Source organism: Pelodiscus sinensis, unplaced genomic scaffold (genome assembly GCF_049634645.1).
Source record: "Pelodiscus sinensis isolate JC-2024 unplaced genomic scaffold, ASM4963464v1 ctg64, whole genome shotgun sequence".
NCBI lineage: Eukaryota > Metazoa > Chordata > Testudines > Trionychidae > Pelodiscus > Pelodiscus sinensis.
The window spans coordinates 319,922-346,175 of record NW_027466015.1 but is presented as its reverse complement, the minus strand read 5'-3'; the positions used below and the strand labels follow the sequence as shown (position 1 = coordinate 346,175).

The 26,254-nt window shown below is 50.6% G+C and overlaps 1 protein-coding gene across 3 annotated transcripts; it reads left to right on the top strand.

Moving 5' to 3' along the window:
* Positions 1–792: 792 nt before the first annotated feature.
* LOC102447575 (carbohydrate sulfotransferase 4) lies at positions 793–25,489 on the top strand. Of its 3 annotated transcripts, none has more exons than XM_025183765.2 (2): positions 793–1,161; positions 23,209–25,489. In XM_025183765.2, the coding sequence occupies exon 2, from the start codon at positions 23,222–23,224 to the stop codon at positions 24,374–24,376; it is 1,155 nt and encodes a 384-aa protein (XP_025039550.2). In that variant the 5' UTR covers positions 793–1,161; positions 23,209–23,221; the 3' UTR covers positions 24,377–25,489. The 3 variants fall into 3 exon arrangements, 2 of the variants coding, with proteins under 2 accessions (XP_025039550.2, XP_006121382.2); XM_006121320.4 differs by lacking the exon at positions 793–1,161 and adding an exon at positions 5,395–5,516; XR_012900252.1 differs by lacking the exons at positions 793–1,161; positions 23,209–25,489 and adding exons at positions 5,404–5,516; positions 5,891–5,985.
* Positions 25,490–26,254: the final 765 nt, after the last annotated feature.

Sequence of the window (26,254 nt, the reverse complement as noted above, 5' to 3'; positions counted from 1 at the left end):
AAGGGGCGGGGCCTCTGGCAAAAGGGGTGGGGCAGAAGACTTTGTGTACCTCCCCCCCACCACAGACCCTAATTGGCTCAGGGTGGGAGAGCACAGCTGTTGGTTCCCTCTGGTGCCATGTATCCCTGGCAGGGGGAAAGGAGACTTCCTGCACTCCCGTTTCCAGGTCTCGATTGGCCTGGGGCGCAGGGGAGTGGCAGCATGGTTGAGGGCTGGACCAAAGAGCATGGCGCTATCTTGCCCACCCCTGCACGAGGTGCACAGCTATCACATTGCATAGGACAAGGAGCAATGGGCTTAAATTGCAGCAAGGGAGGTTTAGGTAGGAAAAATGTCCTACCTGTCCGGGTGGTCAAACACTGGAATAAGTTGCCTGGGGAGGTTGTGGAATCCCCACCCCTGGGGGTATTGAAGAGCAGGATAGACAGACAACATCGTCTAGGTGGTGCTTGGTCCTGCCGTGAGGGCAGGGGACTGGACTCGACTTCGCCAGGTCCCTTCCAGCTCTAAGATTTCGTTCCAGGAGGTGAGCATGGAGTGGGGGTCTTGCGTGTCATGGGAACAATAAAACGTGCCGTGCCTTGCAGCTGGGTGGGGAGCTGTGTGCAGCTTTCCCTTGGCTCTGGACAAGAGCTCTACCCTGGGGCCTGAGCAGCAGCCAACTTCCCACCGGCCTTAGCAGCGCTTGTCCAGCTGTGCCAGCCAGGCGAGGAGTGGAGCGTGACCGGCTCCATTCAGGCCCATCCCCTCCCGTGGCAAGAGCTGGCCATGCAGTGAGCCCTGCTATTCTTACTGCGGCTGCCGCTCTCCTGCGCTGGACCCAGAATGCCGGCGTGTCAGCCTGGCTCCCTCTCAAGCGGCGCACAGGAGGATGCTGTCCAGGAAGGCGGATGTCTTGCTGAGGGGAGCGGCTGGCAAACACTTGGGCCCAAGCAGGAAGAGAAATTCTTTACCTTGTGCTATTGTTCGGTAGCCAATATTCTATGTCTACTTCCTTAACTGGAGCCCCAGGGCTCTTCCTGGCCCACGCAGCTCCCTTTGCCGCCTGCCTCTCCCGATGAACTCCCCTGCCCGGTCTCCTCGCCTACAGATGGGCTGCGATTGACCCCGGAGAGTCAAAGGCCAGAGGCGTGCTGCTGGGCAGCTCCTGGCGTCACCACGGTAAGCACGAATGTGTTGTGATGCACGGGCTGTACCTCCCCAGTCTGGCCATTCTCGGTGATCCCACGTGTGGCGGAGATGCCTGCACCGTTGTGTCTGGCCACAGGCGCTGAGAGCCACGTGCTGCCTAAGGGGAAGGCAGAATCCCGAGGCTTCTCGCATTGGATCTTCAATCAGGCCTTAGTTTGGGATGTCCCATTGCCTATGATTCAAGCCAGTGCTGGGGCCCCTGGTGTCACCCAGCCCGTCTGTGTGCACTGGGAATTCCCTGGCTCTTGTCAGCTTGTGACAACCGCAGTGCTCATGGTGGGGTGTGATGCTGCCTGCAGGATGCCGCAATGTGGGTCCCAGCCTTGGGGCAGCCTGCTGGAAATCTGGACACGAGCCAGGTGAGAGTTCTGCAGTCAGATTTCACCAGCCAAGTATCCAGCTTACCCAGCCATACCCTGGGGCCACACACAGATGGTACCTGGAGCATCCGCTCTGTCTCACCTTTGTGACAGCTGGTCCCTCACACCAAGAATACGCAGGCTACTGCCAGGCCCAAAGAGACAGTCACCCAGCCCAACGGCACCTCTAAGCTCGCCCCAAAGACAGTGTCTGCAGCCAATCCTGTCATGCCCCCAGAGTTTATGAAAACTGGACTTATGAATATGTATAACTCAAAAGATGCTTTAGGAAAATGCATCATGTGACAGTTTCAAGCTGCTGCAGGTGTACACTCTACTGCTGTGCATGTATCATTCTTGTATGTGAAGTTAGGAATATGAAGTGTGGTTCCATTTATAAATCTAGAGTTTGTAGTGAGAGCTAGTCGTGGTAGAGCCAGAAGAACTTAATGGTCCAGAAGTTTTGGTAATGATCTGTGAATGGTTTTGTTTTTCCTATAAGCCTGGATTGTAGTTGGTTCTACCAGGACAAGGGGCCAGGGCACCTGATGCTGGAACCCATTTTGTATTTTGTACTTTTCCAACCAAGGAGAGAAAAGTTTCAACTGAGCACAAAGAACTCCCATGTTGGGCAAAAAGAACATAGAGAGGGGGACCAAACAGTAGGGGGTGGCCAAGCACTCGGAGACTCCCACTTAACACTCAAGATGCCTGCTGGAAACATCTAAGGCTGAACGGGGGAAGGATCGGGCCCAAGGTAGGAGGCTGCCTAGCTTGTGAAAGAGATGAGTAGGACAAATGTTAGGGTAAGAACTTGCGTGTAACAAGTTCCTTAGTGTGATAGTATCAGCTGGCTTGGCTTGTTTATTTTAGCTTAGTAACTTAGGGTATGTCTACAGTAGCCCCCTAGTTCGATCTAGGGAGGCTAATGAGGGCAACCGAAATTGCAAATGAAGCACAGGATTTAAATATCCCGCGCTTTGTTAGCATGTTCCCGGCCGGTCACCATTTTATAAATTGACTAGCCCGAAATAACTCATGGAACGAGGTGTACAGATAGTTCGGAATAGGAAGCCTAATCCGAACTATCTAGTCCGTGCCGCGTGTAGCCGCGCGGCACGGGGTTCGCACTAGCCGGCTTTTAAAAATGGCGGCGCCGGCTTTATGCTAATGAAGCCCGGGAAATTCAAATCCCGGGCTTCATTAGCAAGTTCGGTATGCATACATTACCCCCCTAGTTCGAACTAGCGGGGTAGTGTAGACATACCCTATGAGCTTTCTGTGTTTAAAACTTGTATACAGAGTAAAATGGATTTATATGGGGTTTTGGTCTCTCTAGGGCTGTGCTCCTGGATGCTCTCAATGGCTTTACAGCTGAGCTCTCCCAGAGCTGAGCTGGTTCAGCACTGGTGTTGCTCTGCGGGGGGCTGTTACCCCAACTCTGTGCCTGGGCTGGGGGAGAACAGAGCTTCTGGCCCAGCAGGGCAGGGTAGTGAGTGCCCAAGAGACCAGGTAGGCCGGCTCAGTGGCATGACTAGCACACCAGCTGACAGTTCCAAGAGGATTCCTGTGGTTAAACTGTCAGACCTGTCAAACCCTATGAAGCTTTATTAATCAAGGAAAGGAGAGGAGAGATATTTACAAGGTAAAGAAGGGTCAGCAGAGGTGCACACATGACTTACAGTCTTCTGTTTCAAAAGGCAATTGAACATTCTGAAATCAGCACACTCCATATGTCCTAAGCCAGCCAGCGCCCTGGGGAATCTCTTGCTTATACTCCAAAACCTTCCCCTCCCCCCCCCCCGAATCCAAGCAGCACAGAATCCTCAGCCATCTGAAGAAGGGGGCTGTGCCCACGAAAGCTCATGATCCCATCTACATGTGTTGTCAGTCTGTAAAGTGCTACCAGACCATTTGCTATTTGTTAAGTTTTTCCTGTTACAGACGAACTCGGCTCCCCTCTGAAAGTCCTTTCTGTAGTTTGGTGTTTTATCCTCCTCCTGCCATGGTCTCTGAGCTGCCAACTCAGCTGATGAGAGGCATCCACTTTCCTGAATCATCCTCAGGGGGGAGAGCAGAAAAAACAAAGTCTTTTGTCCTTTTAGCATCCCACAATAGTCTGAAGCTCAGCACTTCCCCATAATTAATTCACCTACACCCCACCATCAACCTCACCCTGGACCATTCTACACGAGAGATCCACTTTCTGGACACCACCGTACAAATCAACAATGGAAAATTAGACACCACTCTCTACAGAAAACCCACCGACTCATACAGTTACCTACATGCTTCCAGCTCCCATCCAGAACACACCACATGATCCATCGTCTATAGCCAAGCCCTTCGATACAACCGCATCTGCTCTAATCCTACTGACAGAGACCAGAAGCTTCAGGATCTCTACCAAGCATTTATAAACCTCAACTACCCACCCAGAGAAATAAAAAAGCAAATTGAAAGAGCCAGACGAATACCTAGAAACCACCTACTACAAGACAGACCCAAGAAAACCAACAATAGAACACCACTTGTCATCACCTACAACCCCCAACTTAAACCTGTCCAATACATTATCAATAAACTACAGCCTATATTGGAACAGGATACCATACTCAAAGAGGCTCTGGGAGACAGACCCATAGTCTCCTATAGACAACCACCTAACCTCAAGATGATTCTTACCAACCACCACAGGACATACCACACTAATACCAACCCTGGTACCTTCCCTTGCAACAAACCCCGTTGCCAGCTTTGTCCACATATTCATTCTGCTGATACCATTATTGGACCTAACCAAGTGAGTTATAAGATCAAGAACACATATTCCTGCGCATCCAGAAATATAATCTATGCTATCATGTGCCGAAAGTGTCCGTCTGCTATGTACATTGGACAAACATCTCAGACACTTCGCCAAAGGATTAATGCCCACAAAACAGATATCAGACAAGATCACAAAGAGAAAACAGTTTCTTGCCACTTTAACCAGAAAGGACACTCTCTCAATGACTTAGCCACCTGCATTCTGCTACAAAGACCTTTTACATCTGCACTTGAAAGGGAATCCTCTGAACTGTCATTCATGTTAAAATTCGACACTTTCCAAAAAGGACTCAACAAACGTTTGAACTATCTCACCCATTACCAAGATAGTTTCCCCAATTATCACCTCTAATACCATTAACTCACAAACATCCCACTCTCCCTACCTCTAATATCATCAATTCACAGACACTTACCTTCCTTCCTCCTCCCCCCCCCCCGCGCATCCCCCTCCTGTTCTGCAATGTGATTTGTCCTTTTCATATTTGTTCTTTTTTTTAATTGTATCCTTTGGTATATATGGTTGTGACTACTTTCTTCCACTATTTGATCTGAGGAAGTGGGTCTGGCCCACGAAAGCTCATCATCTAATAAACCATCTTGTTAGTCTTTAAAGTGCTACATTGTCCTGCATTTTGCCCTAATTAATGTCTCTCTCCCTGCAGGTGACTACACAGTCACAGATGCTCACAAGGCAGGTACTCAGCTGTAGGCTTCACAACAGGGGATATGCAGGTGATACAAGTGAGAAGGACTCACAAGCATTTTGTTAAAGCCACCCGGTATAATTCTAAGAGCAGATTTTACAATGCCAGGCTGATTCCAGCCAAGGATTTGGCAGAGCTCAGCTGAGACCTGGGGACCTTGTTGTGAGCTGACACCTGATCTCTTGCATCACAGTTGTATTCTGCCATCTGTGCTCATGGGGAGTGTCTGCCTCTTTGCAGCCAGTCCTAGAAGGTGGGGTTTCTTAGGCTTGAGGGAAGTCCTGAAACTTCTCAGCTTCCCAGTCAGACAGCTGCAGTGTGCAGGGACGGGAGGTGGGCACAGGAGCAGGATGTGAGGGATATGAGATGCCTATGCAAATCCAGTGAGTGAGGTACCTCAGCACTGGGGGAAAGCAGGTTACAGGCACAGGTAAGAGCTAAACTGGTGTGAATGAGTGTGCACGTGACAGGTCTGAGTGTGTATGTGTGCATGAGTGTGCACATGACAGGCCCGAGTGTGTATGCGTGCGTGAGTGCATGTGACAGGTCTGAGTGTATATGTGCACGAGTGTGCACGTGACAGGTCTGAGTGTGTATATGTGTGTGTGAGTGTGCACATGACAGGTCTGAGTGTGTGTGAGAGTGTACATGGACGGGGTGTGTGTGTGTTTATATATGCAAGGGAGCAAGTATGTGCTTGCAATGAGAAATGGTAAGGGCGGGTGGGTTGATTCGCTAGACTGTGGAAATGAATTGTGCTTTACAAGTGCTAGTGAACGTGGGCTATTGATGTGTTTTAAACAGACTCGGCAGCCGGCTGTGTACAAGTGTGTTGTCCGGTTGTGGTCAGCCCTAGCTTCACGGGACTGGCCTATGCTAAGACTGAATGTCTGTGAGGTCGCGCGCTAGCCAGGAGCTATGTGCTGTTACATTCCAAGGGCAGAAGCAGAGGAGCCAGATTTGGGGAGCAGCCTCTGTTGCTGCAAGCCTCCCTGGTGAACTACTTACAGCCTTTCCCTTACCCCTGCCACTGTGCAAGAGCGAATGCAGACAGGGTGCTGCCACTCTTAATACCCCATCATCTGACCCTGCTCAGAGCCAGCCAAGGCAGCACTGCAGTAAAAGTGCCAGCGGCTGCTTGTGCCCTCCGAAGACATGGCCGTTAGGGGCCCACAGTGCTCGTCCAGCTGGAACGGCTCCAGCGACTAATTTAGCTGGGGGACAGCTCAGAAAAGCTCCGTGTAGCCCAGTCCAAAGAGTCTTACCCCACACACAGCCGCTGACAAACTGAGTGTGAAGCTGGTGCTAGCTTGCTGGCCAGGCAGCTCAGGAGCCATTTTGGCCCATGCTGCCCACAGTAGCACAGTCACGCTGCCTTCTAGGCAGCTGGCTCACACTTCCCAGGTTGTGCTTGGTAGAGACTTCCCGAGGTGACGTTTTCACTGTGTTCCTTTTAATATGCCATAGCACCAGGAATTCCCATCACGGACAGCACACCGCACAAACAGAACATAGGACTTTGTAACAGGCAGGAAGCCAGGAATACGAGGAATCTATGAGCCAGTATTGCTTAGCATGAGACACAGTGGTCTCAGCACACTTGCAGCTTAATTGCTGCTTCTTACGGTACCATTTCTTTAGCAGAAACTAGCTCATTCTCATCCGGTGGTGCTGTGCATTCTGGCATGATTAGGGTTACCTGCATCCCCGTTCTATGGCTGTTCTCTTCAGTGCTGAGAGACGCTGTGACATACAGCCACGGTCTTCTTGGAAGCCTCAGTCCTTTGTCTTTAGCTGCAAATGGAGGCTCTCCTTGTTCCTATTGAGATAATCCCGCAACACCCTGATTTTTGGATCTACAGCAAATAGTAGAGGAAATACTCCCTTTTTGCACAGTGGCAGATGCTGCATGGGATATATTCTGTTCCGTAATTAACAGTGGGCCCAATATTTGCCATCCAGAGTAGAAAAGGGATTGAATTGCAATGCTACTTCTTCTTTTGAATGTTGTGTTCAAGGCTGTATTTCTTTGTCAAAGTTGGACGTCCAAACTCTCCAGCCAGTGAACAGCGCCGCTGGTTAGATTGTGGATATCCTTCAATAGGCCAATACATTTTCGTGTTGGGCATTCTGCAACAATGTGATGCATAGTTTGTGGACTGCCACAATCACAAAGTGGAGATGGCAACAAATTTCACTTACACAATAGGTAAACGCACCTGCCCTGACCCGTCCTAAGCTGGTTTAGGACACACCACAGTCTCCAGAGAAGATCGAAATCTTTCTGCTCAGTGGTAGGGTCCGACAAGATGTTAGTTTGGGACATCTACTTGCTGCCATTCACCTTGCCATCGTTCCTTAACATTGGCCGTGACTTCCTTCGCTCGCTGCCAGGGGGCTTGAGGGATCTTAGATGCGATGTTGGAGGCTGATCAAGGTATTTCTGGACGGGAAGGGGTTGGCTGCTGCGGTTCATATGTTGGTATAGTCTGTATTCCTGCTGCTGTCGACAGATGCTTGGTGGGACGATGTTTGCCAGCAGCGGTAACCATTCTACGCTGGTAAATTGCATTAGCCCAGTTTACAGAGCCCAACCATGAGCCATCCCAGTAGGAGCCAGTTGGCCAGGGCAAGAGATGCAACAAATTCTTAAGAAATGACCCAAGAAAGCCCCTCTTTGGCGGTGTTCCAATGCATGCCGTTGTAACAACAGACCACACTTTGCAGGGCTCCTTCGGGGAAACTTCTGTGAAAGTACAAGGGTGGATCTAACACCGACCTGCACTGAAATAACTAAGGCCATGTCTATGCTAGAGAAAAACAGTGTTTTACGCACCATAGCTAATATGCACTAGGTTTGCCCCCTAATCCTCAACCAGCTAAACGCAGCAAATGCCACAATTTGCCCTTTTTGCACTAGGGGGCTTGTTACACAGTTCTGGATCTCTGCTCGGAAAGCCACATGCTTGCCCTCTGTAGAGACGCCTAAATAGGTTTTAATTCATGTCTTTTATTACTTCAGTGACAGGTTACATTTCAGCTGATTCCAGTAGGCCTCTCTAAATCAGAACTAAGAGTCTGCAGGGAGACTTATCAGAGAATCATAGAATCATAGGACTGGAAGGGACCTCGAGAGGTCATCGAGTCCAGCCCCCCGCCCTCAAGGCAGGACCAAGCTCTGTCTAGACCATCCCTGACAGATGTCTATCTAACCTTTTCTTAAATATCTCCAGAGAGGGAGATTCCACCACCTCCCTTGGCAATTTATTCCAATATTTGACTACCCTGACAGTTAGGAATTTTTTCCTAATGTCCAATCTAAACCTCCCCTGCTGCACTTTAAGCCCATTACTCCTTGTCCTGTCCTCAGAAACCAAAAGGAACAAATTTTCTCCTTCCTCCTTGTGACACCCTTTTAGATATTTGAAAACCGCTATCATGTCCCCCCTTAATCTTCTTTTTTCCAAACTAAACAAGCCCAGTTCATGAAGCCTGGCTTCATAGGTCATGTTCTCTAAACCTTTAATCATTCTTGTCGCTCTTCTCTGTACCCTTTCCAATTTCTCCACATCTTTCTTGAAATGTGGCGCCCAGAACTGGACACAGTACTCCAGCTGAGGCCTAACTAGTGCAGAGTAGAGCGGCAGAATGACTTCACAAGTTTTGCTTACAACACACCTGTTGATACAACCTAGAATCATATTTGCTTTTTTTGCAACAGCATCACACTGTTGACTCATATTCAACTTGTGGTCCACTATGACCCTTAGATCCCTTTCTGCCATGCTCCTTCCTAGACAGTCGCTTCCCATCTTGTATGTACGGAACTGATTGTTCCTTCCTAAGTGGAGCACTTTGCATTTCTCTTTATTAAACCTCATCCTGTTTACCTCTGACCATTTCTCTAACTTGCTAAGGTCATTTTGAATTATGTCCCTATCCTCCAAAGAAGTTGCAATCCCACCCAGTTTGGTATCATCTGCAAACTTAATAAGCATACTCTCTATCCCAATATCTACATCATTGATGAAGATATTGAACAGTACGGGTCCCAAAACAGACCCTTGAGGAACTCCACTTGTTATCCCTTTCCAGCAGGATTTAGAACCGTTAACAACAACTCTCTGACTACGGTTATCCAGCCAATTATGCACCCACCTTATCGTGGCCCTATCTAAGTTATATTTGCCTAGTTTATCAATAAGAATATCATGCGAGACCGTATCAAATGCCTTACTAAAGTCTAGGTATATGACATCCACCGCTTCTCCCTTATCCACAAGGCTCGTTATCCTATCAAAGAAAGCTATCAGATTAGTTTGGCATGACTTGTTCTTCACAAACCCATGCTGGCTATTCCCTATCACTTTATGACCTTCCAAGTGTTTGCATAGGATTTCCTTAATTACCTGCTCCATTATCTTCCCTGGGACAGACATTAAACTGACTTGCAGTGAAATGTCTTAGGGTGCGGATTAAACCCGATTTGGTGATTCCGGTACCAATGTGGCAAGCAGCCCAAACAAGTTGAGGCTGGGTAAGGAGCTCAGGGTTTGGCCGGACAACTTTCCCAGCTGGAGCAGGGTAGACACAAAGGGTTAAAGGCATCAGAGCTTTATTGCGTAGATAAAAATTTGAGAGAGGTTCTGGCCTTTCTTTACAATATGAGTTGGTTGAGGTTATTTCTAGGCTGACTGTGGGGTAAATCAGGAGAGACATGTCAGAGCCGAATGCTACAGCCCAGATCAGTCAGAGATTTGGCAGATTTCTTAATGGACAGAATAGAGAACATAAGAACGGCCGTACTGGGTCAGACCAAAGGTCTATCTAGCCCAGTATCCTGCCTGCCGACAGTGGCCAGCACCAGGTGCCCTGGAGGGGGTGGACTGAAGACAATGATCAAACGATTTGTGTCCTGCCATCCTTCTCCAGCCTCTGACAAACAAAGGCCAGGGACACCATTCCTATCCCCTGGCTAATAGCCTTTTATGGACCTAACCTCCATGAAATTATCTAGCTTCTCTTTAAACTCTGTTATAGTTCTACCCTTCACAGCCTTCTCTGGCAAGGAGTTCCACAGGTTGAATATGCACTGTGTGAAGAACTTTCGCTTATTAGTTTTAAACCTGCTACCCATTAATTTCATTTGGTGTCCTCTAGTCCTTATATTATGGGAACTGATGAATAACTTTTCTTTATTCACCCTCTCCACACCACTCATGATTTTATATACCCTATCATATCCCCCCTCAGTCTCCTCTTTTCTAAACTGAAAAGTCCCAGTTGCTTTAGCCTTTCTTCATATGGGACCTGTTCCAAACCCCTAATCATTGTAGTTGCCCTTCTCTGAACCCTTTCCAAGGCCAAAATATCTTTTTTGAGGTGAGGAGACCACATCTGTACACAGTATTCAAGATGTGGGCGTACCATAGTTTTATATAGGGGCAGTAAGATATTCTGGGTCTTATTTTCTATCCCTTTCTTAATAATTCCTAGCATCCTATTTGCCTTTTTGACCGCCGCAGCACACTGTGTGGACGTTTTCAGAGAACTATCCAGGATAACTCCACGATCTTTCTTGATAGGTCGTAGCCCAATTAGCCCCCATCATACTATATGTACAGTTGGGATTATTTTTTTCCAATGTGCATTACTTTACACTTATCCACATTAAACTTCATTTGCCATTTTGTTGCCCAATCACTCAGTTTGGTGAGATCTTTTTGAAGTTCTTCACAGTCTGCTTGGCTACATCTAGACTGGCATGATTTTCCGCAAACACTTTCAACGGAAAAGTTTTTCCATTAAAAGCATTTGTGGAAAAGAGCATCTAGATTGGCATGGACGCTTTTCCGCAAAAGTACTTTTTGTGGAAAAGCATCCGTGCCAATCTAGACTTGGTTTTGCTCAAGAAAGCCCCTATCGCCATTTTCGCGTTCGGGGCTTTTTTGCACAAAACAATACAGCGTAGTCTACACTGGCCTTCTTGCGCAAAAGCATTTGTGCAAGAGGGCTTTTGCCCGAATGGGAGAAGCATAGCATTTCCACAAGAACACTGACAATCTTACATGAGATCGTCAGTGTTCTTGCAGAAATTCAAGCGGCCAGTGTAGACAACTGGCAAGTTTTTCCTCAAAAGCAGCTGCTTTTGCAGAAAAACTTGCCAGTCTAGACACAGCCCTTCTGTCTTGACTACCTTGAACAGTTTAGTATCATCCGCAAACTTTACCACCTCACTGCTTGCCCCTTTCTCTAGATCATTTATGAATAAGTTGAATAGGATTGGTCCTAGGACTGACCCTTGGGGGACACCACTACTTATCCCTCTCCATTCTGAAAAAGTACCATTTATTCCTACCCTTTGTTTCCTGTCTTTTAACCAGTTATCAGTCCAAGAAAGGACCTTCCCTCTTATCCCATGACAATGTAATTTACACAAGAGCCTTTGGTGAGGGAATTCGTCAAAGGCTTTCTGAAAATCTAAGTATACTATATCTAATGGATCCCCCTTGTCCACATCCCCCTTCAAAGAACTCTAATAGATTAGTAAGACATGATTTCCCTTTACAGAAACCATGTTGACTTTTGCCCAATAAATTATGTTCTATGTGCCTAACAATTTTATTCTTAACTATTGTTTCAACTCATTTGCCCGGTACCAACGTTAGACTCACTAGTCTGTAATTGCTGGGATCACCTCTAGAACCCTTTTTAAATATTGGTGTCACATTAGCTATCTTCCAGTCAGTAGGTATGGAAGCCAATTTAAGTGATAGATTACAAACCACGGTTAACAGTTCTGCAATTTCCCATTTGAGTTCTTTTAACCCTTGGGTGCATGCCATCCGGTTCCGGTGATTTGTTAATGTTAAGTTTTTCTATTTGTTCCAAAACCTCCTCTAATGACACTTCAATCCAGGACATGTCCTCAGATTCATCTCCCACAAAGTATGGTGCAGGTTTGGGAATCTCCCCAACATCCTCAGCCATGAAGACTGATGCAAAGAAATCATTTAGCTTCTCTGCAATGGCTTTACTGTCCTTGATTGCTTCTTTTGTATCTCAATTGTCTAGGGAACCCATTGGCTTTTTAGCAGGCTTCTTGCATCTAATGTACTTAAAAACATTTTGCTATTGTTTTTTGAGTTTTTGGCTAGCTGGTCCTCAGAATCTTTTTTTGCTTTTCTTATTACAGTTTTACACTTAATTTGACAGTGTTTATGTTCCTTTCAATTTATTTCACTGGGATTGGACTTCCATTTCTTGAAAGATGCCTTTTTGTCCCTCAAACAAAATACAGGACTATGTAGCACTTTAAAGACTAACAAGATGGTTTATTACTGCTTCTTTTACATCGTTGTTAAGCCACAGTGACTCTTTTTTAGGTCTCTTGCTATGTGTTTTAATTTGGGTGTAGGGTTTCCGTCCGCCCCCACAGCGTTGCCTGTCGTCAACCGCGGGGAATTGGGTCTGCTGACGGCGATGCTACCCAATTCAGGCCACTGTCCTCCGACAGTGCCCACACAGCCTGGGCTTTACCCCTTCCGGGGGGGAGCATTCGTTCCTTCTCAGTTATGCCACGGAGGCCGGGGGAGGGGTACCGGGTAGGGAGGAGAGAGGGGGGCCCGGGTCCGCCCTCACTCCCGGGCCCCAGCCCAGGGCCCCGAAGGACACAGACCAGCTCCGGTCCGGGGCTAGTATGGCAGGGGCATCCTCCTGAAACCTGTCCACGTGAGGGGGCTCCGGTATGGCCCTCCCCTGGGCTACTTCCTCTCCATACTGCCCCCCCCCCCACTGCTGCTGGCCCGCTCATCCCTCCGTGGGTCAGCTGCCCATCTCTCAGGATGATCTTCCGGACCCTGTTGCTCCACGGCGGTCTGCGAAGTCCTGCTTTCCGCAGCCAAGAGAGGGGGGGTTGCCCTCGCCCTGCCTCCTTGGGAGAAGGCCCTCTCCCTCACGCCTGAGGAGGCATTTAAACCTCCCACTGCGCCCGGCGCCGGAGGGTGACGTGCTTCTGATGTCACCAGCTGACTCCACCCCTCCTGCTGCGTCTGTGCCGCCACCGCCGCCGAGGCAGTCAGCTGGTCCGTGGCGCGGGTGCAGCTGGCACAATGCCGGTGCGCACTCCCCCGCCACCCAAATAGGGCTTTTGCCGCGGGGGTCTCAGTGCGGGGTTGCGGGGCCCCGTCACATTGGGGTATACATTTAAGTTGGGCCTATTATGGTGTCTTTAAAAAGTTTCCATGCAGGTTGCAGGGATTTGGCTCTCGTCACTGTGCCTTTTAATTTAACCTCCTCATTTTTGTGTAATTCCCCTTTTTGAAATTAAATGCCAGGGTGCTGGACTGCTGAGGTGTTCTTCCCTCCACAGGAATGTTCAATGTTATTATATTATGGTCCTGTAATGGTTATCTCCTGGACCTGATCCTGCGCTCCACTCAGGACTAAATCGAGAATTGCCTCTCCCCTTGTGGGTTCCTGGACCAGCTGCTCCAAGAAGCAGTCATTTAAGCCATTGAGAAATTTTCTCTCTGCTTCTCTTCCTGAGCTGGCATGTACCCAGTCAATATGGGGATAATTAAAATCCCCCATTATTATAGAGTTCTTTATTTTGGTAGCCTCTCTAATCTCCCTTAGCATTTCAATGTCAGTATCGCTGCCACCAAATCTTTTTCTCCAGAAGGATCCTTTTGCAGCCCCACCATGGCATTATCTGAGCACCTTGCAAATGTAGGTGAAATCATCTTCCCCATGCCAGGGGAGGTCTTAGGACTAAGATTTAACCCTTCACTCTGCAGGCCGGACCCTGCTGCACTGGGCACAGAAAGCATAAATGACTCTGCTCCAAAGAGCTTCCACTCAGAGAGACAAGCCTGAATAGGCGGATGAGCACAAACAGGTCTGGGTGGGGTAGAGAGAAAGAATAACAAGCAACGTGTTTAGGGTGTGCTTGCTGCATAGCTGACCAGCAGCAGTGGCTAGAGCTGGATCCCTGATGCTGTTTCTGCAGGGCCAGCTGGCTGCGTAAAAGGCCACTGCCCCTCCGGCTGCACTGTCCTGTAGGCACATGGCAGAAGTGAGATGGAAGAGGGTATGCAGGAGGAGAAGAGGGTGGCTCGGGGGCTTTGCCTGGGAGCTTTCCCCATTCATAAGTGGGCACAGGAGGAAGAGCAAAGGCAATTGTTGGGGAGGAGGGGCTGTGGCATTTGCTGCTGGTATTTGCAACTGGTGCTGCTGCTCTGCACACCAAACGTCAGGGTGGGCTGTCTCTACTGGGCAGAGGGGACTGGGAGTGCTCAGATTGGGCAGGAAGGCAAGAAGCCAGGTCACACATTTGCTGGGAGAGAAGAGGCCACTTGAGCTGGACAAACATCTGGACCCAGCAGCTGCAGATGGGAATGAAAAGGAAGCGACTGTTGAGGGGAAAGCCAGTGTGAAGGGGGGCGCCTCCGCGCTGCCGTCACACCGGCAACATGCTCTCTGCAGAGCTGTGCGCACGTGTGAATAGCTTGTGGAGCCTCGAGATGTGGGGCCAGCCACTCGGGTGGTACTAAACGGTGCTGTGCCACTCTGGATCTGGCCGTGCTGTGAGGCGCTTGGGTACAATGATGTGGCTGGAGAATAAGAAACTAGACAGACTAGAGCAGACTCTGGGTTGTGGGGAGGAGGGTCCAGCCGGCCGCGGGGCAGCCCAGGACCAAAGAACCTCTACTCCACAAGTCTCAGAGGGGCGCCATGTGAGTCTGTGACTGTGTAACGGGAGAGGCTAGTCTGCCCTCCCCTTCCCTCCTGATCCGGCTGGGGGTTTTAAAATGCCCGCGCCGGCGTTGCGACCTTCTTCCCCCAACTCCCTGCCGGCCGGAGAGCTGCCGCGCGGCTCCGCAGCTGGGCGGCCGCGGCTGAACAAGCGGCGCACTTTGCTTCCCCCCCCCCCCCCCGGACCGTCCCGAGAAGGGATTAGGGCGACTGCGGGGTGGGTCCGCCCCGTCACAGAATGAAACAGCGCGTGGTCCTGCAGCACCTTGGAGATGAACAACCCATGTCGGTGGGATCCTGAGCTTTCGGGACACAGCCCGCTTCCTGAGTGGAAACTGATGATTCATCCAAAAAAGTGGGTTGTGCCCACGAAAGCTCAGGGTGCCACTTACACTCGTCACTCCACAAACACCTGGGTGCTCTGCCTTCTGCATGATAGAAGGTTGCTCCAGGTGTGTTCTGCATTGTACCTACGTTCGCCACGCTGGCTTCTAGATCTGCTGCGGCATGAGCCGTAAAGGCTGCTGCCTGGCAACTGCAAGGACAGCTCCGGCCAGCTGCCTTCCAATGTGTGCGGTTGTAGAAACTGTCATAAAGGGCTGAGCTCCCATTTCATCTCCAGCTTGTTTGGTGAGGCCCCACAGAGTAAACAGAGCGGCTTAGCAAGAGGGCAGGGCGAGGGCATGTTGTTTGCTGGGGAAGGAGGGTGGGGCGAGGGCCGAGTGGGTGCTGAGGCAGGAAGCAGAGCGAGGGGGAAAATCACCCATTTTAGCTGCAGCTTGTGTCCCGGGGGAGTGCCCGGGGCACAGGTGCTGGGCGTAGGGGTGCTGGGGGTATTTCCCACCCCGGCTTCAAAGGGTTTTAATCATTTCCAGGGTTTACAGTTTAGTTCAATGGCCCACACGTTGTTCCAGCCCCCCCATCCATGGGGAGACTTCTGCTAGTCGCTCGCTGCTCGTTCCTGCAGAGCTTTCCAACACCAGTAGGGGCTACTTTTCCCAGTCACGAGGGCAGGGACACACTTAGCTCATCGTCCATGGAACATACCAGCTCTTCTCCAGGTCCAGGGTAGGGCACTTCTGAGAGAGTGACACCCCCTTCCCTCAGGGCTTGGGCTGAGCCTGTGCCAGGAAGCTTACATGACCAAACTAACCCACAGCCCAACCCCCCAAGCCCAAGTCAGCTGGCATGGGCCGGGGGAAGGGGATGTGTTTCCTTTGGTGTGTAAACAGACCCTGCCTCAGTCAAGGCATTTGGCCCTACCCCATGACTCACAGTGTGGCTGCCCTCTTGCCTGTGGATATGCCTTCAGCCTCATGTAATGCACGGGCAGGTGGCAATCAATGTCATTCAGTCTGGGTGTGTCAGTCCCAGGATATCAGCGAAACAGGATGGGGAGGGAATTTCTTTGATTGGACCAACTTCTGTTGGAGGGAGAGACAAGCTTTGGAGCTTGTATAGAACTCTTCTTTGGGTCTAGGACTCTTAGGATATGTCCAGACTACATGCTTCTGGCGACATAGGCATGTAGATTAGGCGACCCGGCATAGGAAAATGAAGCGGCGATTTAAATAATCGCTGCTTCTTTTAAATTAAAATGGCTGCTGCACTGAGCCGATCAGCTGTGTGTCGGCTTAGCACACTAGTCTGGACGCTCCGCGGTTGACATCAAAGGCATTTGTCGACCGTCTCGTTATGCCTCGTGGGATGAGGTTTACCGGGGCGGTCGACAAATTCTTTGATGTCGACCACAGAGCGTCCAGACTAGCGCACCGAGCCGACAAACAACTAATCGGTTCAGTGCAGCAGCCATTTTAATTTAAATGAAGCGGCGATTATTTAACTCGCTGCTTCATTTTCCTATGCCGGGTCGCCTAATCTACATGCCTCTGTAGCATGTAGCAACCCACCCCCTTTGTTAGTTAGAAACTTCTAGCATGGGTGCATACCTTGCCAACTATACAAGGTGGCCTTGGTACATCAGCAACTTTCTTATTAAGACAGAAGGGAAGTACCAGACAACGAGGAGACGGGGAGTTTTCTTATCAGTTTCTTAAGCAAGCTGTTCAGCTCAGCAAGTACAAAAATGCAGCTGTTCGCTTATCTCATGCCCTTGCTCAACTCATGTCTCAAATTTTGTTCAGGGACTACCCAGAACTCTTTGCTGGACTCTTCTCCGTCTGTCTTAGCATAACCGCCCTAGGCCCAATTTTCTGTGGTCTAACACCACACTCCCCCTTGCACCATGGAGATAGTCCTGCGGGAAACTGGTTTTTAAGCACGTGCTCTCCGCTAACTTGCTGCCTTTGCTAGAGAGGTGGCGGGGGTGGGGGAAATTACTAGCTGAGTACTCACTCGACTGCGCAATAGAAGCTAATTTAGTCCCCATCATTTTGTATGTATCATTGGGATTATTTTTTCCAATGTGCGTTACTTTGCATTTATCAATTTAAATTCAATTACAATTCATTTGCCACTTTGTTGCCCAGTCACTTAGTCGTAAGATCCTTTTGAAGCTTTTCACAGGGTGCTTTGGTCTTAGCAATCTTGAGCAGTTCAGTCTCATCAGGACATTTTGCCTCCTCACTGTTTATCCTTTTCTCCAGATCATTTATGGATCTGTTGAATAGGATTGTTCTTAGTACAGACCCTTGGGGATGGGGAGGCACATCACTAGTTACCTCTCTCCATTCTGAAAACTATTCCTATCCTGCCAAGTGCACATTTTCATGCCCTGCTTAGACACACTCTGGGTATGTCTACACGAGCTCGTTAATTCGAGCTAGGTAGGCAAATCAGGCAACCGGAGTTGCAAATGAAGCCTGTGATTTAAATATCCCAGACTTTATTTGCATGTTCCCATCTGGCCGCCATTTTTAAATCCCCCTTAGTTCGAATGAACTGCCCGCGGCTACACGCGGCAGTTTAAAGTTAATTCAAATGAAGTCCTTAGTTCGGATTAACTGTTACACCTCATTCCCGGGCTTCATTTGCAACTCCAGTTGCCTGATTTGCCTACCTAGCTCAAATTAACGAGCTAGTGTAGACATACCCTCCCAGTCCTTCAGAGGAGTGGGAAGTGGCAGAACTCTGTGGGCAGGTAAGGAGCCTTCACTGCCCAACCACAACCCTGGGACTCTTGACCCAGGGCCCTCCCCCATCCGAGAGCCGTGTAGGCCACTGCACTTCCGATGGACACAATGCCAACAATCTGCAGCTCATTACTGACTTGCTCTAGAAAGTGGACAGCTGGCTTGGGACAAATTATTCTTCCTTCACTGTGCACCCTGCAAAATCCAATACTGGCCTGAATGCGGGAATGGGCACTGTCACCAGTGCTCCTGGCGCCCCGATCTCTGGCCACCTCCGCCTGCCAGCCAGCGCTAGCGTCAGAGTTTGAGAGCAGGGGACAGCGCCCAAGCTCACAGTCAGTCGGACCTGGCTGGAGAGCTGAATGGTGCGCGCGCCTGTCAGCAGAGCCCCTAGCCATGGCAGCTCTTTGCCCAAGCGTGAGAGCACAACTGACCAAGGGCTGGGGTGAGTGCCCCAGCACCGATGATTTTTACATTAAGACTGGGTAAGAGCTGAGTAGGAATTACCAGGGACAGTCTCTGGACACCACAGCGCTCCCTCCTGGCCTTGCAGCGAATTGGCAGGTGATGGGAGCCCTCTAGGACAGGAGAAGCCCAGGGGCTACATGGAGTGATGTGGGTGACTCAGGACGGGTGCTCTCCACTAACATAGAGCTCTTTGCTGGGTGAGCGTATTGCTCTCCCCGCAGGCACTGGGCCCATGAAGGATATTCCTTCACCCCCTGGTCTCTCTAATCTCCTGGGATTAGGCCCATAGCACATGAACTGTTTGGGGATTCTGGAAACCCTGTTTCCTAAACTAGGAGCTACGAAGAGACCATTGGCTCAAACCCGTCTGAGCTGCCCTGTGGATATGCCAGACAAAAAGCCTGGAGCCATGTACAGAATGCTGTATTTCCAGGACTTCTTTGTTTTCAAGCACTTTATCTCCTATGTATCTTTGCACCTGCGCGTTATCTGCACACTATGTGTTGTTTGCTAGCCTTGTTATTGTGTGGGAAGATTGCTCAGAATCACAACTGCACTGCACGGGTGCTCACCCAAATGTCTCCATCTCGCAGAGGAAGGTCTGCTAAACCACAGCGTGCATGCACCTTATGCAGGTAGACTCCACCTCTTTTTGGCTGCCGTTGGGGCAGCCTCGATAGAAAATGCTCCCATTTCCTCTCCGATACCAACTTATTCCCATGGGAATTAGGGTGACCTCACATATGAAGTGCCTACCTAGTAACTGTCACCTCTGGAGTACACAGAGTGGGACCGAAGGAGACATTTTCTGTGGAGAAACACTGGATCTGGGTGAGCTGGGGAGACTTTGGGGTTTTTGTCTCATTTTGGAAGCTTTACCTCCCTTGTGCGCAAGAAGAAACCCGGTTCACAGGTGACAAACCTCCTCCAACACAAACCGCTGGGACACAGCAGCATGTGCTGCATGCTGAAACCCTTTCCAGAGGCTGTGTCGTCTCCTGGGACCTGCTAGCTGATTCATCAAGTCTCATATGCTACTGCTGAAGGCTCAGAAAGAGGGACCTGTGCAGGCTGGTCCCTGGGCTGTCCCACCGACAGAAAGGAACAGTCGCTCTCAGGACTTGGCCCACTACACAGCAAAGCTGCACTGCTGAGTTTAACCTCAGCAGTGACTTTTGAACCCACCGAGTTAAACAGGTGCATATGGCTGTGTGCATGCTCAGAGTCCCATTGTGCTAATGATGATTCCTCCATGAGTTTTGATAAATGAAACAAACCTGCTTTACACCAAACTACAAATGTCCACACAGCTCTGCATGCTGGTTTAACTAAACTGGGTTTAAATCTTTCATGTAAACAAGGCCTCGTTTTAGTATGCAGCTTTGGGTGTCTCTGGTGCTTTGCAAGTGAACATGCTCATTTGGCTGTCTCAGCTAACGCCCTACCTAGCAGCTGGGTCAGCTGAGCTTGAGGATGGCCACTTCAATGGAGGAACTGACTATAAAGAGTTCCTGGCTTCTCTTTCCCAAGCTCAGACGGAGAGAGGTAACCGGCAGCAACTCTGCAAGCTCAGCCGGTAAGGGAGTGTGTGCCAGCTGGCAAAGGGGAGACCGGCCTGCTGCTCAGGGTGTAGGAAAGGGTTCCACTGTCACTCAGAGTAGGGGGCTGGCTGGCGGCTGACCCCGTCACTCACACTCGGCGGTTGAGTGGGGGACTAATCTCAGAGCCGCCAAAGGGGTGATGGTGAAATAGCAGGAGCAGACCCTGTTGCTCAGTTTCATGCAGACGCCAGAGCAGTGGGCGACTGCGCCCAACCGGCCCCTTTTAGGGTGTTTTAGAGCGACAGCGTTCCGTCACAAGAGATGATTTTCTGCTGCTGAGCCTCAGCTCCTGCCCCTGCGGCGCAATAAACCCTCCTCGTCCCTCGCCTCCTGCGCTGGGAACAGGCCAGGCCAGCCCTGCTCCTCCTGGCCGCAGGGGCGGCTCTGGCATCTCTGGCTGAGTCTTGCCAGGCAGTTGTCTGGCTGGTGGAATTGCTGCTGCCAGCCCTTTGGCCTGGAGCAAATGGCATCCCTGCTACAGCCCTGCAGGTCAGGGGCACAGGAATGGAGGCCTCTTCTAAGGCTCCATAGTTCAGGGACAAACTGTTTACAAATGGGACATTTGCTCCCTTTTCAGACATGCAAGTGAAGCTGTTCATGGAAGCATCTGCTGGGTGCTCACGTACAGATGGGGATCAGGAAGCCATGGTGCATATACCAGTGCATAAGGGAGGCCCTGAAATGGTCATGTGTCAGCCCAGTGCCTCAGTTTCTCTATCTGTAAACTTAGAACAATGCTAGCGCCCTGTCTTACAGACAGAGTTAGTTACTTGCAGTTACAGTTAGCTTGGCTCCCTCACCTGCTGGTTGAATTTACCTGCTGTCTCTCAGTTTACACTTGGATTGTAAACTTTCCAAGGCAGGAATTACCACGTTCTGTGTCTACAATGCCTTGCCTCATTAGATCACACACACACCCCTGGGCTCGCTAGGCCACATTTCAACAATAACAATCATCAAGTCACTCTGATCCAGGAGCCTCCCAGTTCCAGCTGTGACGTGGCAGCTTTGCACCATGCAGCTGCCTTAGCCTCATCAAAGGTATCCTTTCTTTCCAGGCTCTTCTCTCTCCTGCCAGCTGGGAAGGCAAGGCTGGAAAAATGGAAAGTCCCCATCAAGGGAAACATTTTGGCTCCTCGGGGCTGTATAAGCCCCTTGTTGACAAGAAAAGAGAAGCAATGTCTTTCCTTCTGGAGAAGGGTCAGGGAAAAGGATGCTGCAATGACTTACGCGCAGAGACAAGAGCTGGGGGTGTAGATAGCAATGTAGAGCATATTGCTCTCTCCTAGTGCGCAGGCTGACGAATGGGCCCAGGCCTCTTTTCAGGGCTTTCACCAGGGACAGGTCGCATTTGCTGCCAGAATGTTACTGCTGGCCGGGCAGTGGTGTGTCCCCAGAACAGGGTGCTGTGGTTTTCTCTGAGCTACAGTCTTGGGTGTTCTGGCTTCACCGGGTTCCCTGCAGGTTTGTTAACCCAGCAGTCTGCAGGGCTGGATTCAGACATGCTGAGGCCCAAACTATGTCAAGTTTAAGAGGCCCCACAGCATTAACAACAACAAAGTGTATTATTCTAGTAGAAAGGACAATGGAAATACAGGCAGTCCCCGACTTACGCGGATCCGACTTATGTCGGATCCGCACTTACGAACGGGGCTTTCTCGCCCCGGAGGTCGAGGTGGCGGATTGCTACCTGCGAGCTCCGGGGCGAGAAAGCCCCGTTCGTAAGCTGCTCCGGTGCCCCTGGTCTGCTGGAGACCATCTCCAGCAGACCAGGGGCACAGCGCGGGACCCCGCCGCTGCTGCCGCTTCAGTCCCGGTGCCTGTGGTCTGCTGGGGATGGTCCCCAGCAGACCACAGGCACTCGGACTGAAGCGGCAGCCGCGGCGGGGTCCCGCGCCTCTGAGACTTTGCCAGAGCAAAGCCTCAGAGGCGCGGCACCCCGCTGCCACTGCGGCTCTGCTCCCCGTGTCCCTGGTCTGCTGGGGGGGGGGGGGCGCAGCTAGTGTGCCCCCCCCCCCCCCGAGCAGACCAGGCTTTTGTTTTGGACCCTGGGGCAGAGCAGCTGGGGTGCTGCCGATTGGTCCTGCAGCGCCGCTCTGGGCACTACTGGACCAACCCGGCAGCACCCCAGCTGCTCTGCCCCAGGTCCTGATTCAGCCGCTGCTGGTCAGTTTCAGCAGCGGCTGAATCAGGACTCCTGGGGCAGAGCAGCTGGGGTGCTGTTGGGTTGGTCCAGTAGCACCGAGGAGCGGTGCTACTGGAGCAACCCAGCAGCACCCCAGCTGCTCTGCCCCAGGCGTCCCCAAGTCAGCTTCTGCTGAAACTGACCAGCGCTGACTACAGGAAGCCTGAGGCAGAGTTGCTCTGCCCCGGGCTTCCTGGAATCAGCTGCTGATCAGTTTCAGCAGCAGCTGACTTGGGGACGCCTGGGGTTCTTAAGTTGATTCTGTATGTAAGTCAGAACTGGCGGTCAGTTTCAGCAGCGGCTGAATCTGGACGCCAGTTCCGACTTACATACAGATTCAACTTAAGAACAAACCTACAGTCCCTATCTTGTACGTAACCCGGGGACTGCCTGTAGAAGCAGTAAAGCAGGGGTGGCCAAGCTAAAGGTGAGCAGGAGCCAGAATGTACCAAAGCACATTGCCATAGAACAACCTTTCTGTCACCAGCCCAAATCAGCTCCCCATTGCCGCTCTCAGCACATCCCACCCACGGGCAGCCCCACCGGTCAGTGCCTCCTTCTCCTTTCCCTGCTGCCCACGGGATCGCCTCTCTCAGTGGAGACACCGGAGGGGGAAAGCATGGGTGTTCCAGGCTCAGTGGAGAGGGTGGGAAGTGGCAGGATCCTAGGGGGAAAGAGTCTAGGGCAGAGCTGGGGGTTGAACAGTGAGCACTCTCCGGCCCAGTGGAAAGTTGGCCCCTGTAGCTCCAGCCCTGGATTTGGTACCAATGCAAGGAGCCACATATTAACTTCTGAAGAGTTGCATGTGGCTCTGGAGCCACAGGTTGGCCACCCCCGCAATAAAGGTTTATATTTGCTTATACTCTGGTTCATAGGCAAGCATGCAACTAAGAGCTAGTGTAATTGTTTTGTATGTCAAAGCCCCTCATAAACTGAGGCCCTAAGCTGCAGCTGACTTAGCTTGTGCATCTATCCGACCCTGACAATCTGAATGCTCTCTCTCTCTCTCTCTTCCCGCAGGATCCCAGGCACCATGCTGAAGTCAAACAAGACCTTAGTGCTAGTGATCCTGCTGGTTCAGTCCATTGTTTTCATCTGCTTCCTCTCTCAGCTTCACAGCAGCTATTCCCCCCAGGAAGAGAAGCCAGCTCGGGTGCACATCCTCATTCTCTCCTCCTGGCGCTCAGGGTCTTCCTTCACTGGCCAGCTCTTCAGCCAGCACCCGGATGTCTTCTACCTGATGGAGCCTGCCTGGCACGTGTGGATGACCATGTACCAGAACAGGGCCAGAACCTTACAGATGGCAGCACGTGACCTCCTCAGGTCTGTCTTTCTGTGCGACATGTCTGTGTTTGATGCCTACATGTCTGTGCAGAGGAATAAGTCTGATTTGTTTCAGTGGGAGGCCAGTCGGGCCCTGTGCTCCCCCCCTGCCTGTGACCTCTTCCAGCGCAACCACATCATTTCCAAAACCGCCTGCAAGACCCTATGCAGCCAGTACCCATTCAGCAAGGTGGAGGAGGCATGCAGGACCTACAACCATATAGTGCTCAAGGAGGTCCGGTTCTTCGATCTGACCGTTCTCTATCCCCTTCTCACTGATCCTTCCCTGAACCTCAAAGTCATTCACTTGGTGCGTGACCCGAGGGCCGTGTTCCACTCGCGTGAGAAAACGATGTCTAGTCTGCTGCAGGACAGTAAAGTTGTGGTGGGACCCCAGCAGAACCAAGGGGAGATGGGGCCCTACAATGTGATGCAGGAAATCTGTAGAAGTCACGTCCAGATTTACACTGCAGGCAGCCAAGCCTTACCCAGCTTTCTCAGAGGCCGCTACATGCTGATGCGCTATGAAGACATCGTCAATGATCCCCTGGCAAAGGCAGCACAGCTGTACAGGTTTGCAGAGCTCCACTTCGCGCCCAAACTTCAGATGTGGGTGTACAACATCACTCATGGGAAAGGGCTGGGGACACACGACTTCGACATCGATGCCAGAAATGCAGTGAACGTTTCCAAGGCTTGGAGGAAGAACCTGCCCTTCAAGAAGATAGCAAAGTTGCAAAATGTGTGCAAGGATGCCATGGAGTTATTGGGTTACCGACTAGTGAAGTCTGAGGAAGAACAGAAAGACATGGCACTGAACCTGTTACTTGCCCAGGGAACTCTGCCCACTGACAAAGGGAGCTGAATACAGAAAATGTGCCTGTTTGTCAGCTGAAAGCTGCAGAGTTGAGAAGTGAAGTGTGTGCACACGTGTGCACAGAGCGACAATAGCACCTGACACAGAGCACGGAAGGAGGCATTCAAATTCCTGCAAACTTTCTTCTCTGCCTCACTCTGCTGCCAAGTCTCCACACTAAAAATCCACTGACGCAAGGAACAAGTGACATTAGGTTGGAGCATCCAACGCCCAGCAGCTAAGCAAGCCCTGTTTTTTTGGAAAAAGGCCACAGTTTGGGTGGAACAGTAAAAGAAGAAAAACCAACCTAGCTGAGGGGGAACCGAACACCTAAGGAACAGGACACGAAAAGTAAATTTAGAACCCCCCCAGAAGGCCAATTTTAATTAAACACCAACCAAACTGCAAGTAGCACATACTGTTGGATAACAGGCGGCAAGGGAGTGTCTCCACCAATACAAATTTCACAAAGGAGTAAATGATGCTGAAGAGGAAAGGGGACTGGTTAGAATTGAGGTTTTGGATAGCTCCTTTTCTGAGGGTGCTAAACTTTTTAGTCCGGTTTTCTTCTTCTCTACTTCTGTACCTGAGTATTCACCACTAGTCAGTAGTGTTGGAAAGTAGTGTGACTGTTTGCTATACAACACCAGCCGGAACTCAAACATCTAGTTAAAGGGAAAGCTGTTCTCTGGGTTTGAATAGGCGGGTCCATTTCTGGGACTATGCAAACCCTGTTGTGCTAATAATAATTCTCTGTCTTCTGACCTAGCCACAAAACGTGCTAACACAATGGGAAGGCTGAGAATGCAAACAGATGAGCCTGTTCAAATGGTGGGAAGAGTACAGAGTGCTAAGCATAGCGAAAACCTGGACTAGCTAAGGTTCCTGCTGCACCTTCACTTCTCCACAGTTGCAGCTGTTGTAGAATTGGCATAGCTTTTGCCGGATTCATTGTACGCAGCAGAGGCTGGCTAAAGCTTGGAAGCACTTCTAGCCAAAGGGCTGCTAGTGCTCATGGCAGCGCAAGATGGGAGGACAGAAGAGTGATTTCCAGGTCAGCGCTGCGCTCAAGTTGCATTTAACAGGATCACCTATTTCCAAGAGCCAAGAAATGGGAATGCTAGAGGCAACCTTCACAACTGAATTCTGTAACGTGCGGATTTAAACCCTCCCACTGCGGCGCAGCAGAAGTATTTGATAGTTAGTGTGTTCACGCGGGGATGGGCGGGGTCTGTAAATCCCAAAGTGTATCATTTCCCCTAAGGATCTATGAGCCATCCCGAACTCGAAGTCTTTAACTCAAGCTTAGTGGATTTTTAGACGAGATGCTGTAGCTCAATCAGAAATTATGGGCTTGTTGCAGATCTCAATAAAATTCTCTGTCCTCTGTTATGCAGGGGGGCAGCTCAGATGGCCACAATGCTCTGTGCAAATATTAAGAATCCAGAAACAGGCTTAAAACTCAGGTAACCCCCAAGTATCTGACCTCTGTACACTCTGTACACTGTTGAATGACACGTAAGCAGGGACCGGCCCTACTATTGTGAGGAATTTGCAGCCTCGTAACTAGCCTGAGGCAAGACCGTCCTCGGCGTGGGCGGGGGTGCTGACGTGGCGCGAGCGAAGACGGCGTAGTAGCTGACTTTTCTGCACCCTCTCAGCTTTGTGCCCGAGGCAAATGCCTCCCTCGCCTCGCCCTTGTTACGGCCCTGGGAATTTGCCAGGTTTCTATGCTGTCCCCAGTGAAACTGGAAGTGACAGGGTCTGAGTCTCCCCCTCAACAGTATTTACCCAGATGCCTGCTTGGCCTCAGGTACTCCTCTTCCTTGCTCCCATGCTACAGAGTCCTCCTAACCCTGCCACGGTTGGGGCCACAATCCCCACTGG